This window comes from Maylandia zebra, linkage group LG16 (genome assembly GCF_041146795.1).
Source record: "Maylandia zebra isolate NMK-2024a linkage group LG16, Mzebra_GT3a, whole genome shotgun sequence".
NCBI classification, from domain to species: Eukaryota; Metazoa; Chordata; class Actinopteri; order Cichliformes; family Cichlidae; genus Maylandia; species Maylandia zebra.
Window position 1 is genome coordinate 15,551,574 of NC_135182.1, and position 27,874 is coordinate 15,579,447.

A 27,874-nucleotide genomic window follows, 5' to 3' on the forward strand; every position below is an offset into this window, starting at 1 on the left:
TGTGAAACCCATCAGAAACCACTGGATGATGGCTGTATATAGTGCTTTTCTACTCTGAGCACTCAAAATGCATTTTACTAGAAGCCTCATTCTCCCAATAACACACAAATTCTTACAAGTGCTTTTTTCTACACCTAAGCACGCCCTGTCTAACATTTGCACACTCCAGTGGATGCACTAGATTTAAATATCATCCCCAAGAATACTTCAACATGCAGACTGGAGTAGCTGGGAATTGAACTACTGACCTTCTGATTAATAGACTGCCTGCTCTACCCCAATGTTGAGATTACTTGAGAGAAAAAATGTAGGTGGCTAATCAGAGGCAACATGTGTTGCATGTGTTTCAGTGTACTTAATGAACCTTTAAATAAGTGCAGGTGTACGTTTATAGAAAGCTACTTTGCATATTTTTGACCTTACTTGTGAATAAGGACTGCTCAGATGAACACACTTTCTTATGAATGTTTCTCATTAGGAAACTTAGTTCCTTTGATGATTTGGAGGAGGATCTTTTCTGGGCTTTTTTTCCATTACACTCATGCACGCACACACAGTCATAGTTGATTTACACACAAGAGAAGAAGGTCCGCACAATGTGACTGTAAACAGATTTATGTTCCCCAAAACATGAGTCATGAACACAAACACTCACACTGAGTGAAAGTCAGCCTCATTAGTCACCAAGTTACACTCTCCATCACTCCACTCCACCACTTCCTGCTGCACCAACACAGATGTCGCACATGAAGCTTCAGCATCCGATGTCTGGTACCATAGCAACAGAGAACAACCAATAAGGGGTGTGGGGATGGGAGGGGTGAGTGCTTTTTGGGACAGGCTTGGGTCAGTAGCATCCTTGCTTTCAGTGAAATACGAAGTCTCCAAACACAATCAGTAGCAGACTACTTGTTTATCCCCCTGAAAAATATGACCCACTTTATTTACACTTCCTTTAACACGCAGGCTCCTTTGTTGCAGTCTATATTTTAAACAAACCGATCAAAGATGAGAAAGCTTTGATTAAGTGTCCAAATCAAACAAGGTACTGCAAAGGAGACAGGGCCCAGACTAGTTTTTTTATGCTCCTCAGCGTCCAACTCACTTATTTTGCTAGCGATGGAGGAAACTCCACCCCGTCTTTGCTTTTGCTAGCGCTGTTTTTAATACTATGCAAGACTACATTAAAAAATAGATAGCAGGTTCGCGCGGATGAGTGTTCACGTCCTCGTTCGTGCTGCACGTGCCTCTGCGTCACGGCCGTCAGTTGCCTATGAGATGAACGGCCATATGAGGACAACCGTGCTGGGGGCCAGACAGTATACGCACACCACGGAAAAAAAAAACAAAAACGTGTATGTGTCCCTAGACTGCTCCGCCAACCGCTTTTGTGTCGCAGAAAAGCGGACACCTTGCACACAAACCCTCCTGAGTTCAAATGAGCAGCGTCACTCTGAAATAACCGACTGTCGCCGCGACAAAATAGCGGCTTCACAACGGCGACTCGTTTTTCGGCTCCCGAGTGAGTAAACTAGCACCGCCAGTGGGTTAAAAACTGCACAGAGCTTTCTGTACTGTTATAGACAATCCAGGTGACATGTACGTGACTGTCCGCGTAGTGGCAGCATCGCAGCTTCAAGCAAATACTGTATACAGTGCTGAAAACAAGAAGCCGGGGATGATGCGTCAAGCTACCTGAAAGGGTACACGACGATCGGAAGTTGGGCGTATTTTGTTTTTGAAAATAGCGGTTTATGCTAGGCAAATTTTTCAGTTTAAATCAACAGATATATAGAAATGTGTTTGATTTTAAGGAAAGCGCACTAATTATAATTTGGTATTTTTTCTACACTACATATCATACATACAGAAATACATTTTTAAAAACTATAGAAAATCAAATGCTGTCCACATGTTTGAATATGCTGAACGGTTATCTTAGCTTATGAGTGTGCGTTTTCCACAAGTTTAAAATATAACATAAAACTACTGTGTTAACAGTCTGGATATTGTAAAATAAGCTCATGTCTGCAGTGCAGTATATATGTGAGTAATCATACACACCATAAGAAATTACACTGGAGGTATAGGTCAATTAAATTCCACAGAATTTTGCTCCCTTACACAAAATGTTACCATAGTGGTCTATTTTTGTTCTACCTCTTTTGGCTGCTCAATATAGGGGTTGCCACAGTGGATCATCTGCCTCCATCTCACCCTGTCCCTACACTCTAAAAAGTAATTAATGGGATCTTTAGTCATTACTTACATATATATGTTGTTGTGAAATGAAAAATCAAGTTCATAAATACTGTTAGACTTCCTAATTAAAATTTTTATTTTATTGAGTTCGGGTGACACATAAATTATGCCTCTTTACTCAATATATAATCGTGATTTGTCTGAATTTAAAATCTTTTAATCAAAAAACAATATAATTTTAAGTTCTGTCGATGTAAAATACAACTTGATGACGTGTAAACAGCTCACAGTTCCCTTCTTCTACACAAGCGGACATATTCAACAGCACGTGTTCAAGGTTTATCAAGAGCTGTGTTCGTCGCGAACGGTGAGTAATTTTATGCGAAATTACACATATCTGCAGTCGCTCTGGATTTTGTTAGTTTACTTTAAAACAACGACGTAACATACATAACATACATCTTAGCTTGCCCCCGCGTTTGTGTGTTTTAATATACACACAGCAGCTAATTCCGCGATAGCATAAATTGTTGGGCTCTTTTTGGAAAATTTAACACTGACGTTACTCTAATGCAGACCACTGTAATTGTCTTATAATTTTTAAAAGATAGCGGACGTTGTTCGCCCCGGCGCAAACTACTATGCTAACGTAGCTAGCCAAGCTAAGTTGTGTTCACTGTGATTTTATTTTTGAAATGTGAAATTTATTTTTTGAAGGGAAGCATTTTATGTTAGTAATTGTTAAGAAACGCTTCTAAATTTTCGTAACGTTACGGGGTGAAGTTCAACCCCATTGGCTTCTGCGCAGGAAGTGCGGTCGCCATTAGTCCGGTGTGTCTGTTGACCGCTAAGAGCGGTTCTTCACCGGCTGCTCGGCCTATTTTCACAGGTAAAAGACCAGACTTAAGTGCACTGTGCCGCATATGGTAGGCTAGTTAGCTGTCCCTAATTTTTGGGTACTTTCCGTGTTTTGTAGAGACGTAGAGGCGACGTGCATTGGCACTGGCTGTAACATTGATATGCCTCAATAAAGGTTGAAAGTAAGAAAAAAATCAATAGCGGGCCGCCATCTTGGTTGGGTCCCCATTCGCCACCAGTGCATTTTTTCTACTGAGGAATGTATTCACCCATGGTAAATAAGGAAAATGTTTAAATATTTTTCCAAACAGATAAGGCAAGAAAGGTCAATAATCCCACATATGGTTTCAGTAGTATGCCAGTTTTTGCAACACTAGGGTGCACAAAAATGACCATAGCTGCTGACTCAGCACTGATTCCAATTTGGTTTTGGAGAATGAAATGAAAACAGATCAAGTGGGATTATTGACATTGTAGCTTGTGTATAAAAAAGTTTGGGTTTTTTTCGTATTTACTGTCAGAAATGATTCTGTCCTGTCATGCCACACCTTATGTTTGCTTTTGTTGATAAAAAAAAAACTATATATATATATATATATATATATATATATATATATATATATATATATATATATAGCTCCTTACCATGCATGGAGGGTTTCACCCCAAGTCCAGCACCCTGAGGCTTGTACGCTAAGCGGAAGGAAGGGGGCCGGGGACTGGTGAGTGTCAGCACCACAGTCCAGGATGAGACAACGAACATCCAAGAATACATTGGGAAGATGGCCCCAACTGACCGAGTGCTCAGTGAATACCTCAGGCAGCAGAAACCCAAGAAAGAGGAGGGAGACGAAGAACCATCATGGAAGGACAGGCCCCTGCACGGTATGTACCACCGGCAGATAGAGGAGGTGGCTGATATCCAGAAATCCTACCAGTGGCTGGACAAAGCTGGACTGAAAGACAGCACAGAGGCACTAATCATGGCAGCACAAGAACAAGCTCTGAGCACAAGATCCATAGAGGCTGGGGTCTATCACACCAGGCAAGACCCCAGGTGCAGGCTGTGTAAAGATGCCCCAGAGACAATCCAGCACATAACAGCAGGGTGCAAGATGCTAGCAGGCAAGGCATACATGGAACGCCATAACCAAGTGGCCGGCATAGTGTACAGGAACATCTGTGCCGAGTATAACCTGGAAGTCCCGAGGTCAAAATGGGAGATGCCCCCAAGGGTGGTGGAGAATGACCGAGCTAAGATCCTGTGGGACTTCCAGATACAGACGGACAAAATGGTGGTGGCGAACCAACCGGACATAGTGGTGGTAGACAAACAGAAGGAGACGGCCGTAGTGATCGATGTAGCGGTTCCGAATGACAGCAATATCAGGAAGAAGGAACACGAGAAGCTGGAGAAATACCAAGGGCTCAGAGAAGAGCTCGAGAGGATGTGGAGGGTGAAGGTAACGGTGGTCCCCGTGGTAATCGGAGCACTAGGTGCGGTGACTCCCAAGCTAGGCGAGTGGCTCCAGCAGATCCCGGGAACAACATCGGAGATCTCTGTCCAGAAGAGCGCAGTCCTGGGAACAGCTAAGATACTGCGCAGGACCCTCAAGCTCCTCTGGTAGAGGACCCGAGCTTGAATGATAAACCGCCCGCAGGGGCGTGCTGGGTGTTTTTTATATATATATATATATATACAGTGGGGCAAAAAAGTATTTAGTCAGCCACCGATTGTGCAAGTTCCCCCACTTAAAATGATGACAGAGGTCAGTAATTTGCACCAGAGGTACACTTCAGCTGTGAGAGACAGAATGTGAAAAAAAAATCCATGAATCCACATGGTAGGATTTGTAAAGAATTTATTCGTAAATCAGGGTGGAAAATAAGTATTTGGTCACCTCAAACAAGGAAAATCTCTGGCTCTCACAGACCTGTAACGTCTTCTGTAAGAAGCTTTTCTGTCCCCCACTCGTTACCTGTATGAATGGCACCTGTTTGAACTCATCATCTGTATAAAAGACACCTGTCCACAGCCTCAAACAGTCAGACTCCAAACTCCGCCATGGCCAAGACCAAAGAGCTTTCGAAGGACACCAGGAAAAGTATTGTAGACCTGCACCAGACTGGGAAGAGTGAATCTACAATAGGCAAGCAGCTTGGTGTGAAAAAATCAACTGTGGGAGCAATCATCAGAAAATGGAAGACATACAAGACCACTGATAATCTCCCTCGATCTGGGGCTCCACACAAGATCTCATCCTGTGGGGTCAAAATGATCATGAGAACGGTGAGCAAAGATCCCAGAACCACACGGGGGGACCTGGTGAATGACCTGCAGAGAGCTGGGACCAAAGTAACAAAGGTCACCATCAGTAACACACTACAACGGCAGGGAACCAAATCCCGCAGTGCCAGACGTGTTCCGCTGCTGAAGCCAGTGCATGTCCAGGCCCGTCTGAAGTTTGCCAGAGAGCACATGGATGATACAGCAGAGGATTGGGAGAATGTCATGTGGTCAGATGAAACCAAAGTAGAACTTTTTGGTATAAACTCAACTCGTCGTGTTTGGAGGAAGAAGAATACTGAGTTGCATCCCAAGAACACCATATCTACTGTGAAGCATGGGGGTGGAAACATCATGCTATGGGGCTGTTTTTCTGCCAAGGGGACAGGACGACTGATCCGTGTTAAGGACAGAATGAATGGGGCCATGTATCGTGAGATTTTGAGCCAAAACCTCCTTCCATCAGTGAGAACTTTGAAGATGAAACGAGGCTGGGTCTTCCAACATGACAATGATCCAAAACACACCGCTCGGGCAACAAAGGAGTGGCTCCGTAAGAAGCATTTGAAAGTCCTGGAGTGGCCTAGCCAGTCTCCAGACCTCAACTGTCATGGTCCTGGGCCATGTTGGCCCAGTGTTCTTAGTTTTCTTGTATTTTTGTATTCAGTTCCCTGTTTAGGTTCTGTTTCCTGAGTTGCCCTATTATGTGGTTCCCTGTGTGCTTTCCCTTTGTGACTCTCACCCCCCGTGTGCCCCTCTATGTATTCATGAGCCCTTGTCCCCTTTCGTGTTTTATTCCATGTTTTCCCCAGCCTGTTATGTCTGTGTTCTCCTCTTGTCTGAACCTCTGTACTTCCTGTTTTACTTTGACAGTCTCTCGTCAGTATGCGTCATGTTGTGTTCACTCCTGCCCTGTCTCGTTATGATTATCTGTGTCAGCTGTGTTCCCCGTGTGCTCCCACTTCCCTCGTTAACCCTCTGTGTATTTCTGTCTGCGTCTCCCTCTGTTCAGTGTGACGTCGTCTCTCATGTTGTGTGGATCTTCCTGTGCCTTCATGCGAATGTTAGTTTACTTTTTCCCAGTTGGTTCTGTATTTCCTGTATTCTGCCGTGCCAGCATTAAAGCTGTGTTCTTTAAGTTTATCCCCGTGCCTGTGAGTCTGCATCCTGGGTCCTTCTCCTGCCTGCCGCACAGCGATTCGTGACAGTACGACGTCACCAGTAATGGATCCAGCGGACTCACCGTGGAAGCGCAGCTCCCGTTTTGACGGGACTCGGCTAGCGCTTGGAGGGCCTCCGTGCTGCCGCTCCTCACTAGCTGCTTACCCTTCGGTCCACTCACCTGCTTCCTCTCCGCGGACGCCCAGGTCTCGCAGAAAACGCTCCAGCCGGTCCCGGGAGGATTACTACGAGCCTGCAAGCAATCAGCTCACGCCTGCACAAGCCTTCTACAAGATGTTAGGGATTATTATCGTGCCGCCCGACTCACCCAGCGTTTCCACTTCACAGCAGGAGCCTGGGACTCTTCTCGACCAACCGCCTAGGGTGAGTGACAAAGTCCCCCTACATTCGCCTTCTGTGTCGAGGGATAAACGTACCGTTTCCCCCAAGGCCGCTAACGTCGGCTTCATGAACTCTAGATCTTCTGTTCCTCCTGTTCCAGAAAACGACAGTATTTATTTTGAGAGCGATCGTTTCCACTTTGGTTCAAAAGACTGTGCTTCTGATGCTCCTTCGGACCCAGGAGTTAAGACTGTTTCATCTGGAACTGTTTATTCTGGAGCTATGTTTATTCAGTCAGCTGCCCGTCCGCTTTCAGCTCAGTCCCCTGCTCAGCAGCCACCTGTAGCTCAGTGTCCTGTGTTTCCTGCTCAGAAGCCACCTGTAGCCCAGACACCAACTCCACCACCACCATTTTCGCCCCAAGCTCTGTTAGCCGCCCGGCCCGAAGCTCTGTTAGCCGCCCGGCCCGAAGCTCTGTTAGCCGCCCGGCCCGAAGCTCTGTTAGCCGCCCGGCCCGAAGCTCAGTCGCCACCTCCACCACATTCAGCCTCGCTTCCCATAGCACAGTCACATCCACAGCCTGACTTACTACAAACCTTATTTCAATCCTTAGCCCAGTCAATAGCTCAGTTGGTAGAGGAATCATCAGCCTTATCGACAGCTCAGTTAGCTCCCTCGCAGCCACCCTCAGCTCAGTTAGCTCCCTCGCAGCCACCCTCAGCTCAGTTAGCTCCCTCGCAGCCACCCTCAGCTCAGTTAGCTCCCTCGCAGCCACCCTCAGCTCAGTTAGCTCCCTCGCAGCCACCCTCAGCTCAGTTAGCTCCCGCGCAGCCACCCTCAGTTCAGTCTCCTGTGTCCCCGCTAGCTCAGCCATTAACTCCACCACACGCTCCGTTTTCACCTCTACCATCGCTTCAGTCATCAGTTCGGTCTGCCACTCAGTCGCCCTTAGTTCCGTCATCCACACTACCACCTGTTTCCCTTCCACCACCACCATCACTACACCCAGCCATTCAGGCTGCTACTCAGGTAGACACTCAACCCATAGCCCTGCCGTTACCATACCCTGTAGCTGAGCCACTAGCCGCCCGACCCACAGCCACTTCAGCCACTCCTTCACCCGTTACACCTCCACCACAACCATCACTGCAGTCTCCAGTGTCCCCAGTGCGGTCTCCAGTGTCCCCAGTGCGGTCTCCAGTGTCCCCAGTGCAGCCTCCTTTAGCACAGTCACCCACTCAACCACCAGCACCACAACCGTCACTACCTCTAGTTCGTTCCCCTGTGAAGTCATTAACTCCACTACCTACTCCACTCTCACCACCACCGTTACTACAGACAGCAGCTCAGGTCCCCGTGTGTCCAGCAGCTCAGGTCCCCGTGTGTCCAGCAGCTCAGGTCCCCGTGTGTCCAGCAGCTCAGGTCCCCGTGTGTCCAGCAGCTCAGGTCCCACCTGAACCCTTGGCCCTGTTCCCCGTAGCAGTGCGGTTTTCTAGCCAGCTTAACGTTCAGCCAGGGGTCCCAAACCTCTCTGGCTCTACATCAGCTCCTGCTGGGAGCTCGGATGAGCTCATCCAGGACTCCGCGGCTCCCACGCCGCCATCTACCTCGTCCGCTGGGGGTTCCAGTGAGCCCGGCCAGCACCTCCTCGTCTCCGCTGGAGGGTCCGAGGGGCCCGTTCAGCCTCCCGTCTCCGCTGGAGGGTCCGAGGGGCCCGTTCAGCCTCCCGTCTCCGCTGGAGGGTCCGAGGGGCCCGTTCAGCCTCCTGTCTCCGCTGGAGGGTCCGAGGGGCCCGTTCAGCCTCACGCCGCATCAGCTGGAGGGCCCGAGGAGCCTGTCCAGCCGCCATCTGCGACCGCCTCGTCATCGCCTGGCCCGGCCTCAGCCTCTGCAACCTCGCCTGGCCCGGCCTCAGCCTCTGCGTCCTCGTCAGAGCCTTCGTCTGCTGCAGCCTCCTCAGAGCCTTCGTCTGGCCCAGCATCCTCATCAGCTGCTTCGTCTGGCCCAGCATCCTCATCAGCTGCTTCGTCTGGCCCAGCATCCTCATCAGCTGCTTCGTCTGGCCCAGCATCCTCATCAGCTGCTTCGTCTGGCCCAGCCTCCTCATCAGCTGCTTCGTCTGGCCCAGCCTCCTCATCAGCTGCTTCGTCTGGCCCAGCCTCCGCATCAGCTGCTTCGTCTGGTCCAGCCTCCGCATCAGCTGCCTCGTCTGGCCCTGTGCCCACCAGGCCATGGCCAGCACGCCTGAGACTGGAGGGCCGCCGCTGCCTTCCGCGCGGTCGGCCTCCTGAACTGCTCCGTCGTCTCCTTCGCCGCCGCCGCTGCCTTCCGCGCGGCCGGCCTCCTGAACTGCTCCGTCGTCTCCTTCGCCGCCGCCGCTGCCTTCCGCGCGGCCGGCCTCCTGAACTGCTCCGTCGTCTCCTTCGCCGCCGCCGCTGCCTTGCGCGCGGCCGGCCTCCTGAACTGTTTCCACGTCGCCGCCGTTGCCTTGCGCACGGTCGGCCTCCTGAACTGTTTCCACGTCGCCGCCGTTGCCTTGCGCACGGTCGGCCTCCTGAACTGTTTCCACGTCGCCGCCGTTGCCTTGCGCACGGTCGGCCTCCTGAACTGTTTCCACGTCTCCGCCGTTGCCTTCCGCACGGTCGGCCCCCTGAACTGCTCTGTGTTTGGGTTATTTTCTTGGGCTCCGGTGTTTGCTGTGCTCTTTTGTTTTCTGTTCCGAGCCCTCCGTCCTGGGCCCCCGCCGCCCGCCCTGGGTTGTTTTCTGTTTGGTTTTGTTTCTCTGTGTTTGGGCTGTCTGGAGCCAGCCCTTGAGGGGGGGGTACTGTCATGGTCCTGGGCCATGTTGGCCCAGTGTTCTTAGTTTTCTTGTATTTTTGTATTCAGTTCCCTGTTTAGGTTCTGTTTCCTGAGTTGCCCTATTATGTGGTTCCCTGTGTGCTTTCCCTTTGTGACTCTCACCCCCCGTGTGCCCCTCTATGTATTCATGAGCCCTTGTCCCCTTTCGTGTTTTATTCCATGTTTTCCCCAGCCTGTTATGTCTGTGTTCTCCTCTTGTCTGAACCTCTGTACTTCCTGTTTTACTTTGACAGTCTCTCGTCAGTATGCGTCATGTTGTGTTCACTCCTGCCCTGTCTCGTTATGATTATCTGTGTCAGCTGTGTTCCCCGTGTGCTCCCACTTCCCTCGTTAACCCTCTGTGTATTTCTGTCTGCGTCTCCCTCTGTTCAGTGTGACGTCATCTCTCATGTTGTGTGGATCTTCCTGTGCCTTCATGCGAATGTTAGTTTACTTTTTCCCAGTTGGTTCTGTATTTCCTGTATTCTGCCGTGCCAGCATTAAAGCTGTGTTCTTTAAGTTTATCCCCGTGCCTGTGAGTCTGCATCCTGGGTCCTTCTCCTGCCTGCCGCACAGCGATTCGTGACATCAACCCCATAGAAAATCTGTGGCGGGAGTTGAAAGTCCGTGTTGCTCGGCGACAGCCCCAAAACATCACTGCTCTCGAGAAGATCTGCATGGAGGAATGGGCCAAAATACCAGCTACTGTGTGTGCAAACCTGGTAAAGACCTATAGTAAACGTTTGACCTCTGTTATTGCCAACAAAGGTTATGTTACAAAGTATTGAGTTGTATTTTTGTTATTGACCAAATACTTATTTTCCACCCTGATTTACCAATAAATTCTTTACAAATCCTACCATGTGGATTCATGGATTTTTTTTTTTCACATTCTGTCTCTCACAGTTGAAGTGTACCTCTGGTGCAAGTTACTGACCTCTGTCATCATTTTAGGTGGGGGAACTTGCACAATCGGTGGCTGACTAAATACTTTTTTGCCCCACTGTGTATATATATATATATATATATATATATATATATATATATATATATATATATATATATATATATATATATATATATATACATTTTTTTTTTTTTGAGTTAACACATTCCTCAGTAGAAATACATGCACTGGGGGCGAGTGGAGACCCCTCCAAGATCGCGGTCGTTGGGGATACACGCTCCAACAGACTGGCCCAGTCCATGTCACCTCTATGTATATTTGATCTATGGAAAGCCACGTTAGGCCTTCCAGCACCCAGTGTATTCAGGTCTATGTAGTTTTGAATGTTTGGTTCTAGCTCACACAGCTTTGACAGGTGAAACTTATTCACTGTATTGAAGACTCACAGGTGAAGTTGAAAATACCATCTTTTGTATTTTTGTGCAGGCACAACTTTCTGGTGTTATACACTGTCCTGGCGTTGCAGATCTAGGGGTTCCAGTTAAGACGTGGTCAGCCTTCTAAAGAAAGTGGGAATCTCACCAAAATATTCAGTTACTTTGCTGTGTTTCTTGCCAGGACAAAGGCTCAAACCATCATCTTCTCCTGGTATCGAATACCAAGGGACCTTCTGAAGTAAGCTTTAACAAGTAAGCTTGAATTGAGTAATTCAGAATCATGAAGTATGGATTGGCCTTGCAAAAATCTGTAAATTTGCAACCTCCACTAAGGAAGAGCTGATGAAACATTATAGGTTACGCCATATCCCCAGTGTACAGCCTCTGCCATGTCCTTACCTAGATTGTTTTTGTTCATTTAAGTCATGGGGTAGCCTAAAATCACACATATCAAGGAAACACTCAACTCACTCAACAATGAGAACCTCTGAAATACTCAGTTTCTGTTGTCAGTTCTGTAATGTGGGCACATTTTCCACTGAAAAAGAGTATTTTGAACACCTTCTATTTTTTTCTATCAATCAGGACAACACAGTTGAAAAGCGCAGAGAAATTGCTATTCGCTGCCTCATAGTCTATCTTGGAGAGAAGGAGGAGGATCTTTTCAAACAATACAGCGCAAGTACTTGAGTTGGCTTTTAATTTTTTGTTTAGTTTTGAATGCATGTCTCTGTTGGGTCTTTGTGTTTTGTTCATTGGATTTTCTGTTCAGGGTTGAGTATTTAAGTCATTCAGTGCCATAGACGTCTTTAGACGTCAAAATGAATCCGAACGCTCTACTGAGAGCGAGTATTGTGGCGCGATTTTTGATCCAGCTCGTCATTTCGAGCTTGAGGTGTCTGCAGCCTGACGTCATGGTTTTTCTAGCGATTCCAGTGAACATGAACCGGATTTATCTGACCAGTATCTCCTGTTAGAAACTTCTGAAGGCAGCAGGGACCAGAATAATGAACGATTTGCTGCATAAAACGCACAGAAATTGTTGATAGACGAACCGATGGCCGGGTGGGGGGTGAACAGACTAAGTCGCGCACTCACTTGTGCGGGAGTAACACACACACACAGACTCTCTGAATCATAAATCAGTCGCTTTTTTCTTATCTATTTTTCAAATGTTGAAATTGTCTATAAACAACTATTTTTATACAAAAAATAATCTGCCAAAAGTACATTTTTACAGGTGATTTTTTTACTGCATAGTAGTAAAACATAGTTGAGATGTTGCATGAATCATTGAAACACGAAATATTTACATCAAAGTCACTGATCTGCTAGAAAAACCTATTTACACAAAGCGCTTTTGATCCAGAAACAGGTGTTTTGTCATGAAAGTTTCTCTTTTCTACTGCAGATTTCTAAATAACAGAGGTAGAAACATTTTTTTTTTTGCTGCTGAAAGAAGAGAGACTCATTTTTGTCATGGTGGTTTCAGAATTCACATAGTCATAGAACAAAATATTCTGTGAGCCTTCAAAATCAGTGAAAAGCTAAATATCTCTGGCACTGAGGGGAGTATGAAATCTGAGAGTGGCTGGCACTGAATGAGTTAAGGGACATTCCAACCCTAAGTGAAGATATGTCTATTGCCATGTATAAGTGAGAAAAAAGCATTTCAGAATTACAATCCGAAGATGTTTATTGCCATTGTCATTGAACATAATTTGCTGAATAGAAACCTGTTTCTGTGATAAGGTTCAACATAAACACACAGGATAAAAAATGTTGTAGCCAGCGCAGTCATTTTCCTGATCTGGCAGCAGCTTTAGCAGAGCATAAACAATGGAAGTGAATGGCAGGTACTAGCATTTTGTGTGCAAAAGTGATTAAAATCACTCAATAATGATACCAAGTATTCCTGGGGAGCTCAACAATCATGCTGACTGCAAATGAAAAGTATGAATTGACATGAAGGATTTTCAGGAGCCGATTTAGACTTGGGACTACATTACGACAAAGCACTGCTGTAAGCCTCCACATGGTTATAACTGATATATATACTGAGCTCCCAAGAAATATTTGTTTTCATTACTGTTTTCATTTTTGTTAGTCATTTTAATCACTTTTGCACACAACATGCTAGCACCTGCTATTCACTTCCATTGTTTGTGCTCTGCTAAAGCAAATGGATTGCTTCCGGATCAGGAGAATTAGTGTGCTGTTTACAAAAGGCTTGTTTCTCACTTTCTAACTGTGGCAATATGGCAATAGATAAAATTTCACTTAGAAGTGGAATAACCCTTAAAAATGATTTATTAGATTTTCTTTTCAAAGTGGAAAAACAAAACTGTGAAAAACAAGACATTTTTTATTTTAAACGTTGGATTATGGTTTAATTTAGCTTTTAAAAATTACAGAATGACAAAGTAAAATCACTGAAAAACACAAAAGACAACCTGTTTTGGCTTATTTTCCTACCTGTAGTAGTTCATTCCCTTATGCACGTCATCCTGAAGTGCTTGAGCTATGTATTTTATACATCCTAACATTTAATTTCTCCTACAAGGATGGAGGAGGAGCTCAATGCAGACCTTGCAATGCAAATCATGAAGATTGCTATCATTGGTGATGGGCCTCCAACCATCATCGTTGAGGGATCCAAGATCCTGGAGAGGATTGATGTTGCCAGATCCTGTGCTTTGATGATGGGAGTAATCTACGCTCTGAACCTTACCTATCCCAAGCAGCTGAAATTTACCTTTGAGGTATTTCAAAAGCTATGCCTTGAGCTTGATGGACAAAAAGCCAGCTCTAAAGTAATGAATCTTAAGTTTGGTATTTTCTAGAGCAGACTTGATAGACCATTCGTGAGTGAGTTTCACAAAAACCTTATTCCTGCATTTCTGGCACTACTTCATTGTGTTTTACTAAATTTTAAAGCGCTGTTCTTAAGTCTTCTGAGTTAATGGTTTGCTGTGTCTTAAATGCTGTTATTTGCACATTTTTAAGGAATGCGTTTAATTTCTCCCATGACCTGTGTTCTGAGGGTATTGGTGTGTTTTAAAGTTTGTGTAATGCCCTCTTTAGCTGGCCTTAATCTTGAGGGTGAAAAGTCAAATATAGAAGAGAATCAAGAATACTTTGTAAGAGTGCTGACAAAGTTGAATGAAAGAAGCTTTGCTCATTTTATGTTTAAATTAGTGCATTTAATGTATAGCAGCCTGTCATCTATTGTTTTGATTCACTGTCACATGTTAAAGTAAAAAAAAGAGGATTCAAGTAGTAGGTTTTATTACAATTTTAATACACAGTTCCTTAAGTTTCAGCGGGCAATTTGTGTTCTAGGAAACTGAAGCCCACAAATCTTGCACTTCGCACGCACGTTAAAGAATTGTGATGTTTGTTATTGTAATTAAATGGGTCTAACTCATTTGAATACATCTGTCTGAATTTCTATTCTTTCTGAGCACCAGGTACGAGTCCCTTAGCTGATGTCCAGGTATTTGGCATCACATCTGCCGCATTCAAACAAATACACACAACATCCATTTCTTTTTTCTGAAGGTCATGACACAAGCGCACACACAGCCCATGTTAAGGCTGACGTTCGTTTGGGGAAAAAAGTGATCGACAAGTTTCTAAGGTCTTAGAACCTTGACTTCTTTGTGGGCAGGCACCACCATGCATGAGCCTGCCTACGCGGTAGTCATGGTTATAAGACACAGCCAAATGATCAAGGTTGTATTTTGGAGCGAATTAGCCTGCTGGGAAACAGGTAAATGGCCTTATAGAATCTCCTGTGGGACCAAAAAATTACTACACTGTAACCAAAATATCATATTTGACCAACATAAATACTATTTATGCCGACAGTTAAGTTCATTTTAATTATAAATGTGTTTTATTTTGATCAAAAAGTTACTTCACCATACATAAATATAATCTTGGATCAACTTAAATTCCTGTGTATTTGTTGACAATTATTAAGTTCATGTTACTCAGAATGTGGTTTTTTTTGTGGCCAAAAAGTAACTTCACTATACATAAAATTCACGTTGGATCAACTTAAATTTTTGTGTTCTAGTCGAAAATTATTAAGTTAATTTTACTTAAGAATGTTTTTAATTGTGGCCAAAAAAGCTACTTCACCATACTCAAAAATATTGCTTTGAATTAATGTTATTCTGCCAGAAGTTGGCTTAACTCAAAAATTCTAGTGGAAAACGTTAACATGTTTTTTTTATTTGAACCAATGTTTTACTTATTAGAGTGTAACATCCTCCTCTGTCACAACAACACTCTCCATGTTCTCCAAGAACTTTGTCTGTTGTCTTCCTCATCTCCTCCTGCCTGGCAGCTCCATGTCCAAGATCCTTTGTCCAGTATATCCACTGTGCCTCCCCTGCACATGTCCAAGCCATGCCAGCTTTGCTTTGCATTTGTCTCCAAATCGCTCAACCTGAGCTGTCCTTATGGTGTACTCCTTTCTAGTCGTGTCCATCCTGATCAGTCCCAGTGAAAATCTAGCGTATTCAGCTCGTGTCTTTTTCGTGTCACCATCTCCAAACTATATACCATAGCATCTCATAAAACTTCCCTTTCACTCTTGTTGCTATCTTTATCTCAAAATTATTCTTGACACTTCTCTCTGTCCATTCCAAACCGCCTGCACTCCTTTCTTTACCTCCCTTGTACACTGTACATTGCTTTGGATGGTTGATCTCAGGTATTTAACCTCATCTACCTTCACTTCACCTGCTTCTTGCAGCTTCACTGTTAGTGTTTCCACAAAGCAGTTTCCTTTTCATTCACAGACATGCATTCTGTTTTGTTTGTACTGACTTTCCATCTGCAGAGCATACCTCCACTTGTCCAGGCTCACTACAGATGATGTCATCTGGAAACGGAGACTCCTGCTTGACCTGTCCGTCGTTATCATTACAAACAAGAAAGGGCTCAGAGCTGATCTCTAATGTAATCCAACCCCCATCTTGACTCTATTTATCACACCTCATGGCAGCTCTGCACACCCTTGTTCCAGAAAACCATAACAGCCTAGTCGACAACCTTTATTTTGAAAGTTTTGCTACCGGAACTACTTTTGCCTTGCTCATTGGTGCTTGCTGAGAGAGAGAAAAGAAAGCAAAGGGATTCAGGCGGTTGAAATGGAGAGCGAAGGGACTGGGAGGGTGAGTGAAAATGTTCAAGAGACATGGCGTGGCAGCATGACACAATAAAGGGGACCTCGGTTCACCAAAAGGAGTCCTCGGAATAACAGAATCGGGGAGGCGGAGGACTCGATCTGACTGTCAGAGGATTTTCATCTCGCTTTGCTTTGGTCTTACCTCGTTTAACCCAATCAGTGGGCACACAACGTTTCAGCTGAGCAGTATCTGCAGAGAGAAGTCTGTGGCTAACAACCAAGTCTGACAGGATACAAGGTAAAGCACTTCTCTTTGCGAGCAATCACTCAGGAAGGTTGGTTTGTTTACAGCCGTGGTTATCGCCACACTAAAGTTGCATAGTGTTATAGCGCTGTTTAACGCTGGGTTGCTAATTCTATCAGTATTGTTAGCAAGAGTCTGCAAAACACTCAAACTGTTCCTGATCCTTGATTTATAATACCATTTAGTGGCGTAGCGACATGCATTATTAACCAGCTAAAACCGCTTAGAGTTGCTAGGCTAATGCTAGCCGTCCACCTAGCTCGTACATGGAAGAAGTGACAAAGTGGCACATGGGGCTATGCTGTGACCGACTCGTTGTGACCTACCTGTCAACCGCAGAGAATCTGCCCGGGCATGTCCTTTGGCACGGACGGCTTTCCCTTAAAGTGTGCGGCCAGTACCATGGCATCTAAGCTCATTTAACATTGATTGGTTTAACTGTTGTTAATATCAGTCATCAACACTGGTTGCATTGTTCCTGCCATTTGGTTTGCACATGGGGAAGTTTTGTAAACAAGAGACATCACTCAGGAAGGACTGACTTTACTGTCACCTGGTGTTTAAAATAACTGCCACACCATCTGAGCAGCATTCATGACATTTAGGTTCATTTCAGATTGGATAAAAAGCTGTTATGCATCGCAAAGGTAATTTTCTTGTCCTCCTGGATTTAACCATAACCTGTGAAATTAAGTCAGCAGTTTTATTGTGTGCATTTATGATTAATAATAATAATAATAATGGATTGGATTTATATAGCGCTTTTCAAGGCACCCAAAGCGCTTTACAATACCACTATTCATTCACTCTCACATTCACACACTGGTGGAGGCAAGCTACAGTTGTAGCCACAGCTGCCCTGGGGCAGACTGACAGAAGCCAGGCTGCCATATCGCGCCATCGGCCCCTCTGGCCAACACCAGTAGGCGGTAGGGTAAAGTGTCTTGCCCAAGGACACAACGACCAGGACAGAGAGCCCGGGGATCGAACCGGCGACCTTCCGGTTACAGATACGCTTCCCAACACAACTCAGTGATTGTGCATCTCTGAGTTGTTCTGTCTTTGTACTTAGGAATTGTCTCTCTTCTGCTTTCAGATACTCAGTATGAGTCGAGATGGTTGGATGAGGAAAAGAGCCAATGCCAGCGATGACAATGGTTGGGGCGAAAGGGTGAGTCTTATTTAACTCAGCTCGGTATGGAATGGAGCTGTGTGTAAGGATAGTCAGTTAAAAGGTATTACATGGTTTGTGCATTGTGTGCCTTCCAGCATTAATGGGGACACTAGGAACACCCCATCGCCCTCCCACACACTCATTATAACAGCTAAGAGCTGGATTTAGATCACTAGTTGTCTAATTGGTTAAGACTGGCATTCACATTTATGCTTTATAAGAAGAGTGACCTCTCCATATAGCAGTCCAATATACAGGCAAGGCAATAATGAAAACTCAAGTAGACAGCAATATATCATAATATCAGTATCTGTGCAGAATAACTGAGTGAGAAAACCTCCAGTGTATGTGTGTGTATATATGTGTGTGTGTATGTTTAGATATTGTGCGCAATATTATGACTGTATATAGATATCACATAAAATATTTTAAAATCTTCATATTTTTGCTGGTCATGTGCAAACCATAAAAATCTGGTTTGTTAATTGTTTCCTGTTTGTCTTTTTGTTTCTATAACTGCTCTAATTACTGCATGCAGGGCGGCTACATGGCCGCCAAAGTTTCTAAGCTGGACGAGCAGTTTAGACTTGACGCCCCCAGAGAAAAGCAAAAAGAAGGAGCGTGCTCCAGCATCTTCACCGGAGTGGCTATTTATGTCAACGGATACACAGGTAATGCTTTGTAAATATTTATGCAGATTATAAATTTGGTTTGCCTCATTTCTTCAGCTGCTCCAGCATGAAGACCATAAATTCTCTCAGATTTCTCTCTCAGAGGATTAACTGATGAAAACAGTCTTCTGAATGCTGTTTTCTTTCAGAAATTAAAAAAGTACGTACAGACTTCTTTGGCATTTTTCTCACACTGATTTATTAGTTTTTTTTGGTTTGATTTATAGTTTCATAAATCAGTTTTTGACTGTCTTGATTTTATAACTCAAGGTACTGTTTTTCCACTGTGATCAAATCACAGGTTAGTGTATGCTTGATGTAGTATTGTATTTTGCTTTCATAAAAGCTTCGTAGCTCAAAATCATCATATGAAAAATGATCAAGGGAAAAAATAACTTGGAAAAACTGAAATAAACATCAGGCTCATCACCTGATGACATCTGCAGCACACTGGAGACTCATCTCACAGGCAAAAGATGCCAAAGTGCAGTAGCTTGGGAGTTTTTATCCACACAGTGACTATGGCTGTGTTAAAATTGCTGGTTTTTGAGGCACTGGGAAATATGACAGTGATGTATCCTGATGAGCTGACAGCTGTCATGATGCGCATCAAGATGCTGTCTAAGGTGTTTTTTGCCTTTTAGTAAGTTGACATTGTCATTTTTGCCACACTTTCATATTTTTGGGAGCAGATCCCAGTGCAGATGAACTACGCAGACTGATGATGCTGCATGGGGGTCAGTTTCATGTCTACTATTCACGCTCCAAAACCACCCACATCATCGCCACTAACTTGCCTAACAGCAAAATTCAGGAGCTCAAAGGGGAGAAGGTCATCAGGCCAGAGTGGATCACTGACAGGTCTGTTCATTGCAAGATGATAATGTTTATATTTCATATTTTGTTGTACAGTATTAGCTGAAAACCTTGTTTATCTTGTCATTTGTTTAAAACAGTATCAAAGCTGGGCACCTCCTGCCATATCTACAGTACCAGCTGTATGGCAAACACAAAGGCCCGCTCTTCCCTGGCATGACTCTTCGTCAGACCTCAGAGATTCCTGGACCGAGCCATGGGGTGCTTCAATCAAGTACCCATCTAAAACTAAATCTGCCGCAATGCAAAATTAAACCCCCTGTTCTCAATCATAAGAAGTCTTTATGCAGCGCTCAGAGCACCCCCATCCCCGTCCACATCCCCAACCAATCCCGACCTCAACCTGAGTCCATTCAGCACAGCTCTCCAGCTCGCTTTGTTAACCCCGAACCGAGTCACTCTGCATCCGGCCACCTCATTACAGATCCCAGCCACAGAAGCCCTTTGCACACACACCTGCTGCTTAATCCAAACTCCACAAAGCACCCACACAAGTCTCCGCAGTCTGCTTCCCCACAGGAAGCAGAATTAAAAACGTGAGTATGTAAAGTAAGTAGTTACACTTAAAGTGGACCTCTTGTGCATTTTTCCTTATTCATTATTTAGCATCGAAACACTATATTTCAGACATTTGTTCTCCTTTCAGACCACTCTGATGTCATAGAGGTGGCCTATCCTTTATAATATGTTTGACACAAGGCTCCTGTTGTGCACACATTCGATGTTCAGATAGTCTTTTTCAGAATGAAGTTGGCTTAAAGGGAGATGTGTTAGCACAACTAATTTCAGATCGTGTAAGATAAATGAGGTTTCATTTGAATTGAGAATCAAGCAACTCTGGTAGACTCAAGTAACACAAATAAGGATCTGAAAATGTGAAAAATAGGTCCACTTTAGGTAATAGCTCAGTAAGTTCTGTAGATTTTTTTTTTTTAAACTAACTTTACATTTTAAGGTTTTGAACAGAAATCTTTAAAGAGCTTGAAGTTTTTTTTAAATGTCATTGATTAAAAACTCTTCATGTCCTTTTTATCACAGAAATAGAAACTTGCAGACCTCAGTGGATGTGAGCCATTCAAAAATGAATGAAATCCAAGAGTGTAGCAAAGAAGAACCTCATCTCGCTGGGGCCTCAGATGTGAAGGATGCCCCCTTGACCAATGGACACACTCACATTGTTAATGGTGCCTTAAATTCAGAGGACCTGTCCCCTGTTACAAATCAACCATTTTTGATCAACAGCCTGTCCAAATGCAGGGTTAGGAGTTCACCAGATAAACCTCAAAGTCCTTCTGTACAGTTCCAGGCCAAGCCTGACCCCTACGAGTTTCCCCAAAGCCCTCCAAAGCAATCTGACCAGTCCCTTGTCCTCGTGCAGCAATCCAGCTCACAAAGAGCCAATGAGAAAAGACTTAAGCCTCCACCACCAACCTATCAAGAGGCTATAAAAGCCACTGAAAGCCACCTCTTCCCAAAGCAGCTTCAAGCACCCCTTCAGGTCGATATGATTTCTGAAAAGACTCTTTCTCCTGCATCTCGCTCTCTTTCACATTCTCCAGTTCGACTAAACGGAAGTCACCACAACGCCTTTACATCTGACTCTGCCTCCCTCAGCACAAATAATGTAACATTCAAATCTGAACCTCCCATGGACGAGTCATCGTCATCATCATCCAAGTCTTCAGCACAGCTGCTAGAACATACGGGCAGTTTGATCTCCGAGTTCTACTCTCACTCACGTTTGCACCAGATCTCCACGTGGAGGAGTGGCTTTTCTGAGTACGTCAATGAACTGCACAGCAAACGAAAAGGAGCAGGGGGCGCCAGCCTTCCTGGGAAAGAGCGTTTGAGGAAATCTGCGGCCCAGCGATCTATAGACACTAAAGGTAGGAAAGGTAGGGTTGCTGTGTTTGTTTTCTGTACATTTCTGAGGGCTTCTTTTCTTTATGTTGCCTAAAGACTTTGGACCAGGGATAAAAGATGTGCCCTTGCCTGCTCCAGCTGGGGACCTTGGTTGTATGTCAGTCAAGGTCTAGATCCCCTATAAAGGGGGAAAAAAAGCTTAGCAGTATATCATGATTTATAATTCTACAATTACCTTTTTTTTTTTTGCAGTTGTATGACTTATATGCTTGTATGCTAGAAAACCTGGTATATATTGAGTATAGCAGTGAATACCTTTAATTGGTAGGCCGTCGACATCATTGAGGCACTGCATACATGCACCACAATTGTGCATTAATATTTTATTTAAATCTGAAAAACTGCCCATTGACAATATTTGTATGTATTTGTTATGTGTCAGGTTCATCAGCCCAAGTCAGTGTTAAATCTTGTATCCTCCATGTGGACATGGACTGTTTCTTTGTGTCTGTGGGGATTCGAAATCGACCAGATCTTAAAGGCAAGCCACGTTTTTGTCTGTTTAAATGTGCTATCAGTAAATTTAAAAAAAAATGGATGTAACACACTCGCTGCTCGTGTTTAAAATTGGTTCTTCCAGGTAAGCCTGTAGCTGTGACCAGTAATCGTGGACAGGGCAGAGGGCCTGTGAGACCAGGAGCTAACCCTCAGCTGGAGATGGAATACTACCAGAAAAAATACACACATCCACAAGCTGGTGAGATTGTCATAACAGTGGCTTTCACAGGCTTTTACATGTCCAGCCCTTCTGTAACTAAGCGTCCCCTCTCTGTTCACCTTTCAGAGAGCGCAGAGGATGAGATACACACAACTCCTTCACAAGAAAGCCCTGACTCTCGTACCAATGGAGTAGAGCAGGATGCTGTTGCTCTCTCAATGGCAGAGATTGCATCCTGCAGTTATGAGGCCAGGTAACCTATAAAAACAGATCAGGTCTGCCTTAGTTTCGTAACAATAAGAATATGAACATATATTCTTTCTTCCACAGGCAAGCGGGCGTAAGAAACGGCATGTTTTTTGGGAAAGCAAAACAGCTGTGCCCCGCACTGCAGTCTGTCCCATATGATTTTGAGGCCTATAAAGAGGTGGCCCTCAATATGTATGAGACTCTGGCCAGGTAGAAAAACAGCGCTATCTTTTACTCACATTAATTATGTTCTCCCTTAATTCTTAATATGCATAACTTATTCATGATTTTACTCTTTTCAGTTATACCCATGACATCGAGGCCCTCAGCTGCGATGAAGTGTTGATAGATGGCTCTGCACTGCTAGCTGAAGTGGGCGCCAGCCCTGAAGATCTAGCCAAAGCGGTCAGAGCAGACATCAAGGAGAAAACGGGATGCTGTGCTTCAGTGGGCATGGGTAATTTGTTTGCCTAGTTCGTACTGTAAAATAGATCAAGGCGGCCGCTGCATTTTACAAAGTCTGACTAATCTGGTCTCTTCAGGGTCCAACATCCTTTTGGCTCGGCTGGCGACTCGTAAGGCCAAACCTGACGGCCAGTATTTCCTAAAGTCTGAAGAAGTGGACGATTTTATCAGGGACCTCCCGGTGACAAGCTTGCCTGGTAGGTGTGCAGCACCACCTTCTGGACAATCCACTGATATCAATTCTGTGTGGTAAAATATTCAGTCAAATGATGGTGATGCTACTTTTTCAAGGTGTTGGGCCTGTTATGGGGAGAAAGCTGGCCCTCATGGGTGTGCGGTCCTGTGGTGACCTCCAACAAGTTTCTCTGTCTAAGCTGCAAAAGAAGTTTGGACCCCGTACTGGACAGACTCTGTTCCGCTTCTGTAGGGGTCTAGACGACCGGCCAGTCCGCTATGAAAAGGAAAGGAAATCTGTCTCTGCTGAGATGAACTACAACATCCGCTTTACTCGGGTTAGACCTGCTATTTGTCCTCCCTTCTGTGTCATGTGTTCTACTTCAACATGCCAGCTTTTTTTTTTTTTTTTTTTTTTTTTTTTTCCCTTCTAATCCTCTTATGTATCATTTACCAGGTTGATGAGACGGAGTGTTTCCTCACTAATTTGTCCATGGAAGTGCAAAAACGTTTACAAGAAGCAGGTCTGCGGGGTCGAAGAGTCACTCTGAAAGTCATGGTTCGCAAAATTGGAGCGCCACTTGAACCTGCTAAATACGGTGGCCATGGCATATGTGATCATTTAGCCAAGTAAGAAAGAGATCGTTATTCTGTCCTTGTGTGTTACAACTAAATCTTCATATTTTCTCCTCTGTTGTTTATCCTTACCACTGTTTCTTTGTAAGCTTATCTTTATCTGTCTCCCTTTTCATCAGGACCGTGATGCTCGCTCAGTCCACTGACAGTGGTCAGCTAATCGCTGCTGCAGTCATCAAGCTGTTCCATGCCATGAAGGTAGAGGTGCAAGACTTGAGAGGAGTTGGCATTCAGGTTCAGCTTCTTGAGGGACATCAGTCTGCAACACAGGACTGCCGAGGCCTGCGAGGACGCTCCATCAAAGAGATGCTGTTAGGCCAGGCATCGAGTGCCAGATCTACTAACCGAGGCGCGTTCGGTGTTTTTTGGTTCCGCTTGTCTTCATTGCTGTCTGTAAAAATCACTTACGTCTTGTAATATTATTACAGATGCTGCAGACGCGCTTCAGGAGAAGACTACTTCCTCTACAACAGTCCCAACAGCAAACTCCGCGCCATATCCTTTGTCACCTGCTGAGCCAGTACCCGGAACAAGCAAGGAACAACCAGCGTGCAGACAAACTCCAAAGCATTCTCGGACACGTCTCAACTTCAGTATCGAAGTCCCCTCCCCTTCACAGGTCAGGACTGGAGTGAAATGTCTGACTGGTAAAACAAAACCTAAACGGTAACATGCCTCTAACTGTCTCCTAATTTTGTCCAAGGTGGATCGTTCTGTGTTGGAGGCCCTGCCTGCAGAGCTGAGAGAACAAGTGGAGCAGTCGTGGACCAGGAGAGATGGGAGGCCAAATAACTGCCATTCCCCTGTTCTGCAGCTTTCCCCTCTCATTTCTCATCCAGCCTCTCCCCCTCGTCCTCCCCTTGCAACCGTACCTGCACTGAATTATCCACCTGTAGGAACGTTGGTCCTGCAGATTCCAAACCAGCCAGAAAGTCCAGGAATTGTACTGGAACTGCCCAACTTCTCACAGGTGTGTATGCTATAGATTTTTTTTTTTTTTTTTGGTGATGGTTTGCCGGTGGTTTAATTTTACAGTCTAAAGTAGAGAGAAAATCAGGAAAAATTGGAAACTGTAGTTTCTGTTGTACTCCATTCCACAGAAACATGTAGTGCCTTGCTGGCTTTTAGCAATTTTGCTTATTGGAGCCTTTAAACAGCACAAAGCGCTTTTCTCTCCTGGAAATGTGCCATGAACACATGAGTTGTGACTGAAGCAGATGGTCCCACAAGTTAAAGAAAACAAAAGCTGGTTTCATTGTTGGTAGTAAGTGAGCTTCCCATCTGTCTGACTGCAGGTCGATCCAGATGTGTTTGCTGCCCTTCCCAAAGAATTACAGGAGGAGCTGAAGGCTGCCTACAGCCGCGCAACCGGTATCCACCCTCAGGTGAAAATGTGTAAGTCAGCAGATGAATTTCCTGAAGGAGTGCTTTTCCTTTTGATTGGTTGTTTTTACTTTTTATTTTTTTAACCCTGATTTTATTATTTGATTTTATTTTGTTTCTTGTTTGTTTTTTGTTTTTTTGCCCTTCTGGTTTCTCTGCAGTGGAGCAGAAGAATCCACTGCTGCAGCTAAAACAGTCTGGGGCCGGAATCGGCAGTGGTCGTGTAAAGCTTCGCTACAAGAGAAAAAACGCAGTCAGTCCTCTTAAAAAAGGAGCTTCTCCACTCAAGAAGCGTCCAACAACAAACAGCCCAGCCAAAAGCCTGCCACCTACTGGAAAATCACAGGAACCAATAAACAATCGAAAGGCAAGTTTGTCCTCTGCTCTATGCATATGATGCTGCCAACACGTGAAAACATGTGATTTAGTTGACTTATCTTTAAAAATTGCAACTTCTTTTCATTCCCAGACTGAAAATGGTCCCTCAACATCAGTTTCGAAACCAGAGATCCCACCAGCTGTGGTTAAATTGGCTGCTCGTCCTCCTCCAGCACTGGCAGGAGCCTGTGACTTGACAGACATTAAAACACTACTACGGGAATGGGTTACCACCATAACAGGTACACAGATGTGTTATTATGGCGTTTCCTGTGGTGCTGTTGTTGTTGTTGTTGATTTTTATGGGTTTCCAAAAGTGCATCTTTATCTATTTATTTTTTGTTTATTTTTTTAGAACCCATGGAGGAGGACATCTTGCAGGTGGTGAAATATTGCACTGACTTAATTGAGGACAAAGATTTGGAGAAGTTGGATTTGACTATGAAATACATGAAAAGGTTAGTTCTGTGGAGTTAAGATTCCTCAATTTAACTGTCTTCCTCTTTCTTTGTTTTCAAGGTTTCACTTGCTTGTTATGCTTGAGCTTCGTTTTTTTGTTTTTGTTTTTCCCTGCAGGCTCATGCAGCAGTCAGTGGAGTCTGTTTGGAGTATGGCTTTTGACTTCATCTTAGACAACGTGCAGGTGGTTTTGCAGCAGACTTACGGCAGCACTCTGAAGATAGCATGAAGAAAGACGGGGTGCTCTCCTCGCTACATGCGATCGTTGTAAACAACACTTTTTTGATTTGTTAATTTCACAATACAAATCATGATGTCTAAATTCTGACTTATGAAAGATACAAATAATGGCTACACTTTTATGAGAAAGAGCCATGACAGTATTTTGAAGTATTTTGGACAAAGCGGTTGTTTTTATCACAGAACAACGATGATAGTAGCAGCTTTTTGGAAACTCACTTTCATTCACTCTTATTTTCCTACGACTCATTTTCATATGCAAGATTTTATTAAGTGCAAAAAAAGCATTAAGGGTATCTGTTGTTTGTAGCACTGCAAAACTTTCAGCTGGTATTAGATCGCATACTCCTGTGGTGACCTGAGCATTGGTGCTGTAGATCTGCTCCAGAGATCTGTTTCCAGAGACAGTTCAGGGTCATTTTGGGTTAGAGAGTCACAGAGAGTCAGATCTGGAGACGGCTTTCTGGCTCGATACCAACGAAGGCTGCTGTTAGATCTCTGAGTCGTAGCTGGACTCTGAGACAAACAATAACATCCGTTCCATCCAGGCCTGATTTCGAAATGTATTTTTTGTTTTCATTTTGGGGTTTTCCCCGTCTTGAGCGTTAGAATCTGGTATGTTAAATTTTCCTCGCTTGGATACGTGATCATGTTAAAACAAAAAGTATATTTCAGCAGTTTTACAAACCGCTTACCTTGTAGCATTCTTTATACATAAGACATTTTCAGAAATGATTGGAGAATTTTTTGGGGGGGTTTTCCCCATCATTGTTTTATCGGTGCTCTTTGCCACTAGCACTTATCTGTGAAGCATCTACTGCTGCGTGCAGCAGTGTTGCTTTTTCTTTTTTTTTCTCTTGTTTCTCGTTTCTTTCCAAAAAAAGAAGTGCCAAACGCTGTTATTATACTGTGTAAATAATGTTTTAAAGATCTTTGTCTAAAGTTTTAAAAGAAAAAAACATGTATGTAGAAAAATTACCTCTTGTATTGTTTACCGGTAGTGGATTCTTAGTAACTGTCTCTAAATTGTAACTCTTTAAATGTTTCTAAATGTTCCAACATGGAAGTCAGAAGCTGGCCAAAGCACTTGAGGTGAGGTTAACTGTTGATTCTCAGTAGCACTCTGATATAGGAGGATGTCGACAGGGGTCATGGCAATCAATGAGTAGCCTATGCATTTCTATTTTTTCTCACATAACAATGAGATGTCCCTTCAAGACCACGTAACATTAACTAAAGCATTTAGTGTTTATGCTGAATGTGCATAGGAAGAGGCGATCTGATTTTTAACTCTGTCACCCACAGTGTCTGATTCACACCCTCGAGACACTTTGTACAGCTTGCAGCTGTGTCGCAGTATTTGTGTGAGGTTTGACTTTAACAGCAGATGCAGCTGCTTGACTTGTGATCGCACCATGGAGGATAATTTGCTTGCAGTTAAAATGCGTGTTTTAAAAGCTAATTCTGATATGCAAACCAAATCAATCGGTCATCTTTTGAAACTTGTTGAAATGAATGTAATTTAGAATGTGTGATTCACTTTCAAGACGTTGCCTCTCTTCACCTCTCACGTGTTTCCCGAGGGGAATGGCCAGAAGTTAAAATAAAAATAATAATAATAAATTGGCCTGTCTTGTCTAATCTGGCTCGTGCCTGAAGACCTGAAGCTGTGAAACTTGTTTGTAAGTTTTCTAAACCTTGGTAATAAACTGTAAATTCTGTATTCATTTATTTGTCTTTGCCTTTCTATAAACTGGCCTTCAAAAGGACTTTCAGCTGATAGAATATGGTTATGAAAATTATCTTCAGTGTGTCTGTTGTGTTATTCCCAGGTCTGACAGTGATGAGCATATAAATATGCTAGACATGTCTGTTAGAGATGTATATTATTTTGATGCCAAAAAACATTGAATTTAATAACTTATTTTGTATTGTTTAAATGGGATAAAGTTGACAAGCCACACCATTTTTTTTGGGGGGGGGGGGGGTCTAGAGAAGGCATATGATAGGATGGCAGGAGAGGAACTGTGGTACCTCACTAAAGAGTAAGTGGTAAAGAAGTATGTGAAGGTGGTGCAGGACAGTGAGACAGTGGTGAGGTGTGCAGCAGGA

The 27,874-nt window shown here is 44.2% G+C and overlaps 1 protein-coding gene and 1 long non-coding RNA gene across 7 annotated transcripts; both read left to right on the forward strand.

Annotated features, from left to right (window-relative positions):
- Nucleotides 1-1,365: 1,365 nt before the first annotated feature.
- Nucleotides 1,366-27,489, forward strand: rev1 (REV1 DNA directed polymerase). 3 transcript variants are annotated; one of them, XM_014410189.4, is made up of 23 exons: nt 1,368-1,522; nt 15,885-16,470; nt 17,573-17,647; nt 18,189-18,321; nt 19,014-19,182; nt 19,278-19,733; nt 20,236-21,092; nt 21,503-21,601; nt 21,701-21,817; nt 21,905-22,031; nt 22,109-22,237; nt 22,330-22,484; nt 22,570-22,689; nt 22,784-23,004; nt 23,124-23,296; nt 23,422-23,651; nt 23,731-23,921; nt 24,006-24,272; nt 24,598-24,697; nt 24,847-25,052; nt 25,155-25,305; nt 25,419-25,521; nt 25,640-27,489. In XM_014410189.4, exons 3-23 carry the CDS (start codon nt 17,582-17,584, stop codon nt 25,749-25,751), a joined length of 4,182 nt encoding a protein of 1,393 aa, XP_014265675.3. In that variant the 5' UTR covers nt 1,368-1,522; nt 15,885-16,470; nt 17,573-17,581; the 3' UTR covers nt 25,752-27,489. The 3 variants fall into 3 exon arrangements, with proteins under 3 accessions (XP_076730918.1, XP_014265675.3, XP_014265677.3); XM_014410191.3 differs by having other exon boundaries at nt 20,236-21,083; XM_076874803.1 differs by lacking the exon at nt 15,885-16,470 and having other exon boundaries at nt 1,366-1,522.
- Nucleotides 2,445-14,432, forward strand: LOC106674609 (uncharacterized). Of its 4 annotated transcripts, none has more exons than XR_013093585.1 (4): nt 2,445-2,569; nt 11,082-11,284; nt 11,618-11,714; nt 13,596-14,432. It is a non-coding gene; the product is annotated as an uncharacterized LOC106674609 (long non-coding RNA). The 4 variants fall into 4 exon arrangements; XR_013093586.1 differs by having other exon boundaries at nt 11,082-11,270; XR_013093587.1 differs by having other exon boundaries at nt 11,214-11,284.
- Nucleotides 27,490-27,874: the final 385 nt, after the last annotated feature.

Bases quoted from the DNA above. Each gene is read 5' to 3' on its own strand.
- rev1 (XM_076874803.1), top strand. From the start codon at position 17,582: ATGAGTCGAGATGGTTGGATGAGGAAAAGAGCCAATGCCAGCGATGAC. The intron at 22,032-22,108 runs GTAACCTATAAA...TTTCTTCCACAG, and splicing joins TCCTGCAGTTATGAGGCCAG to GCAAGCGGGCGTAAGAAACG. The intron at 23,005-23,123 runs GTTAGACCTGCT...ATCATTTACCAG, and splicing joins ACAACATCCGCTTTACTCGG to GTTGATGAGACGGAGTGTTT.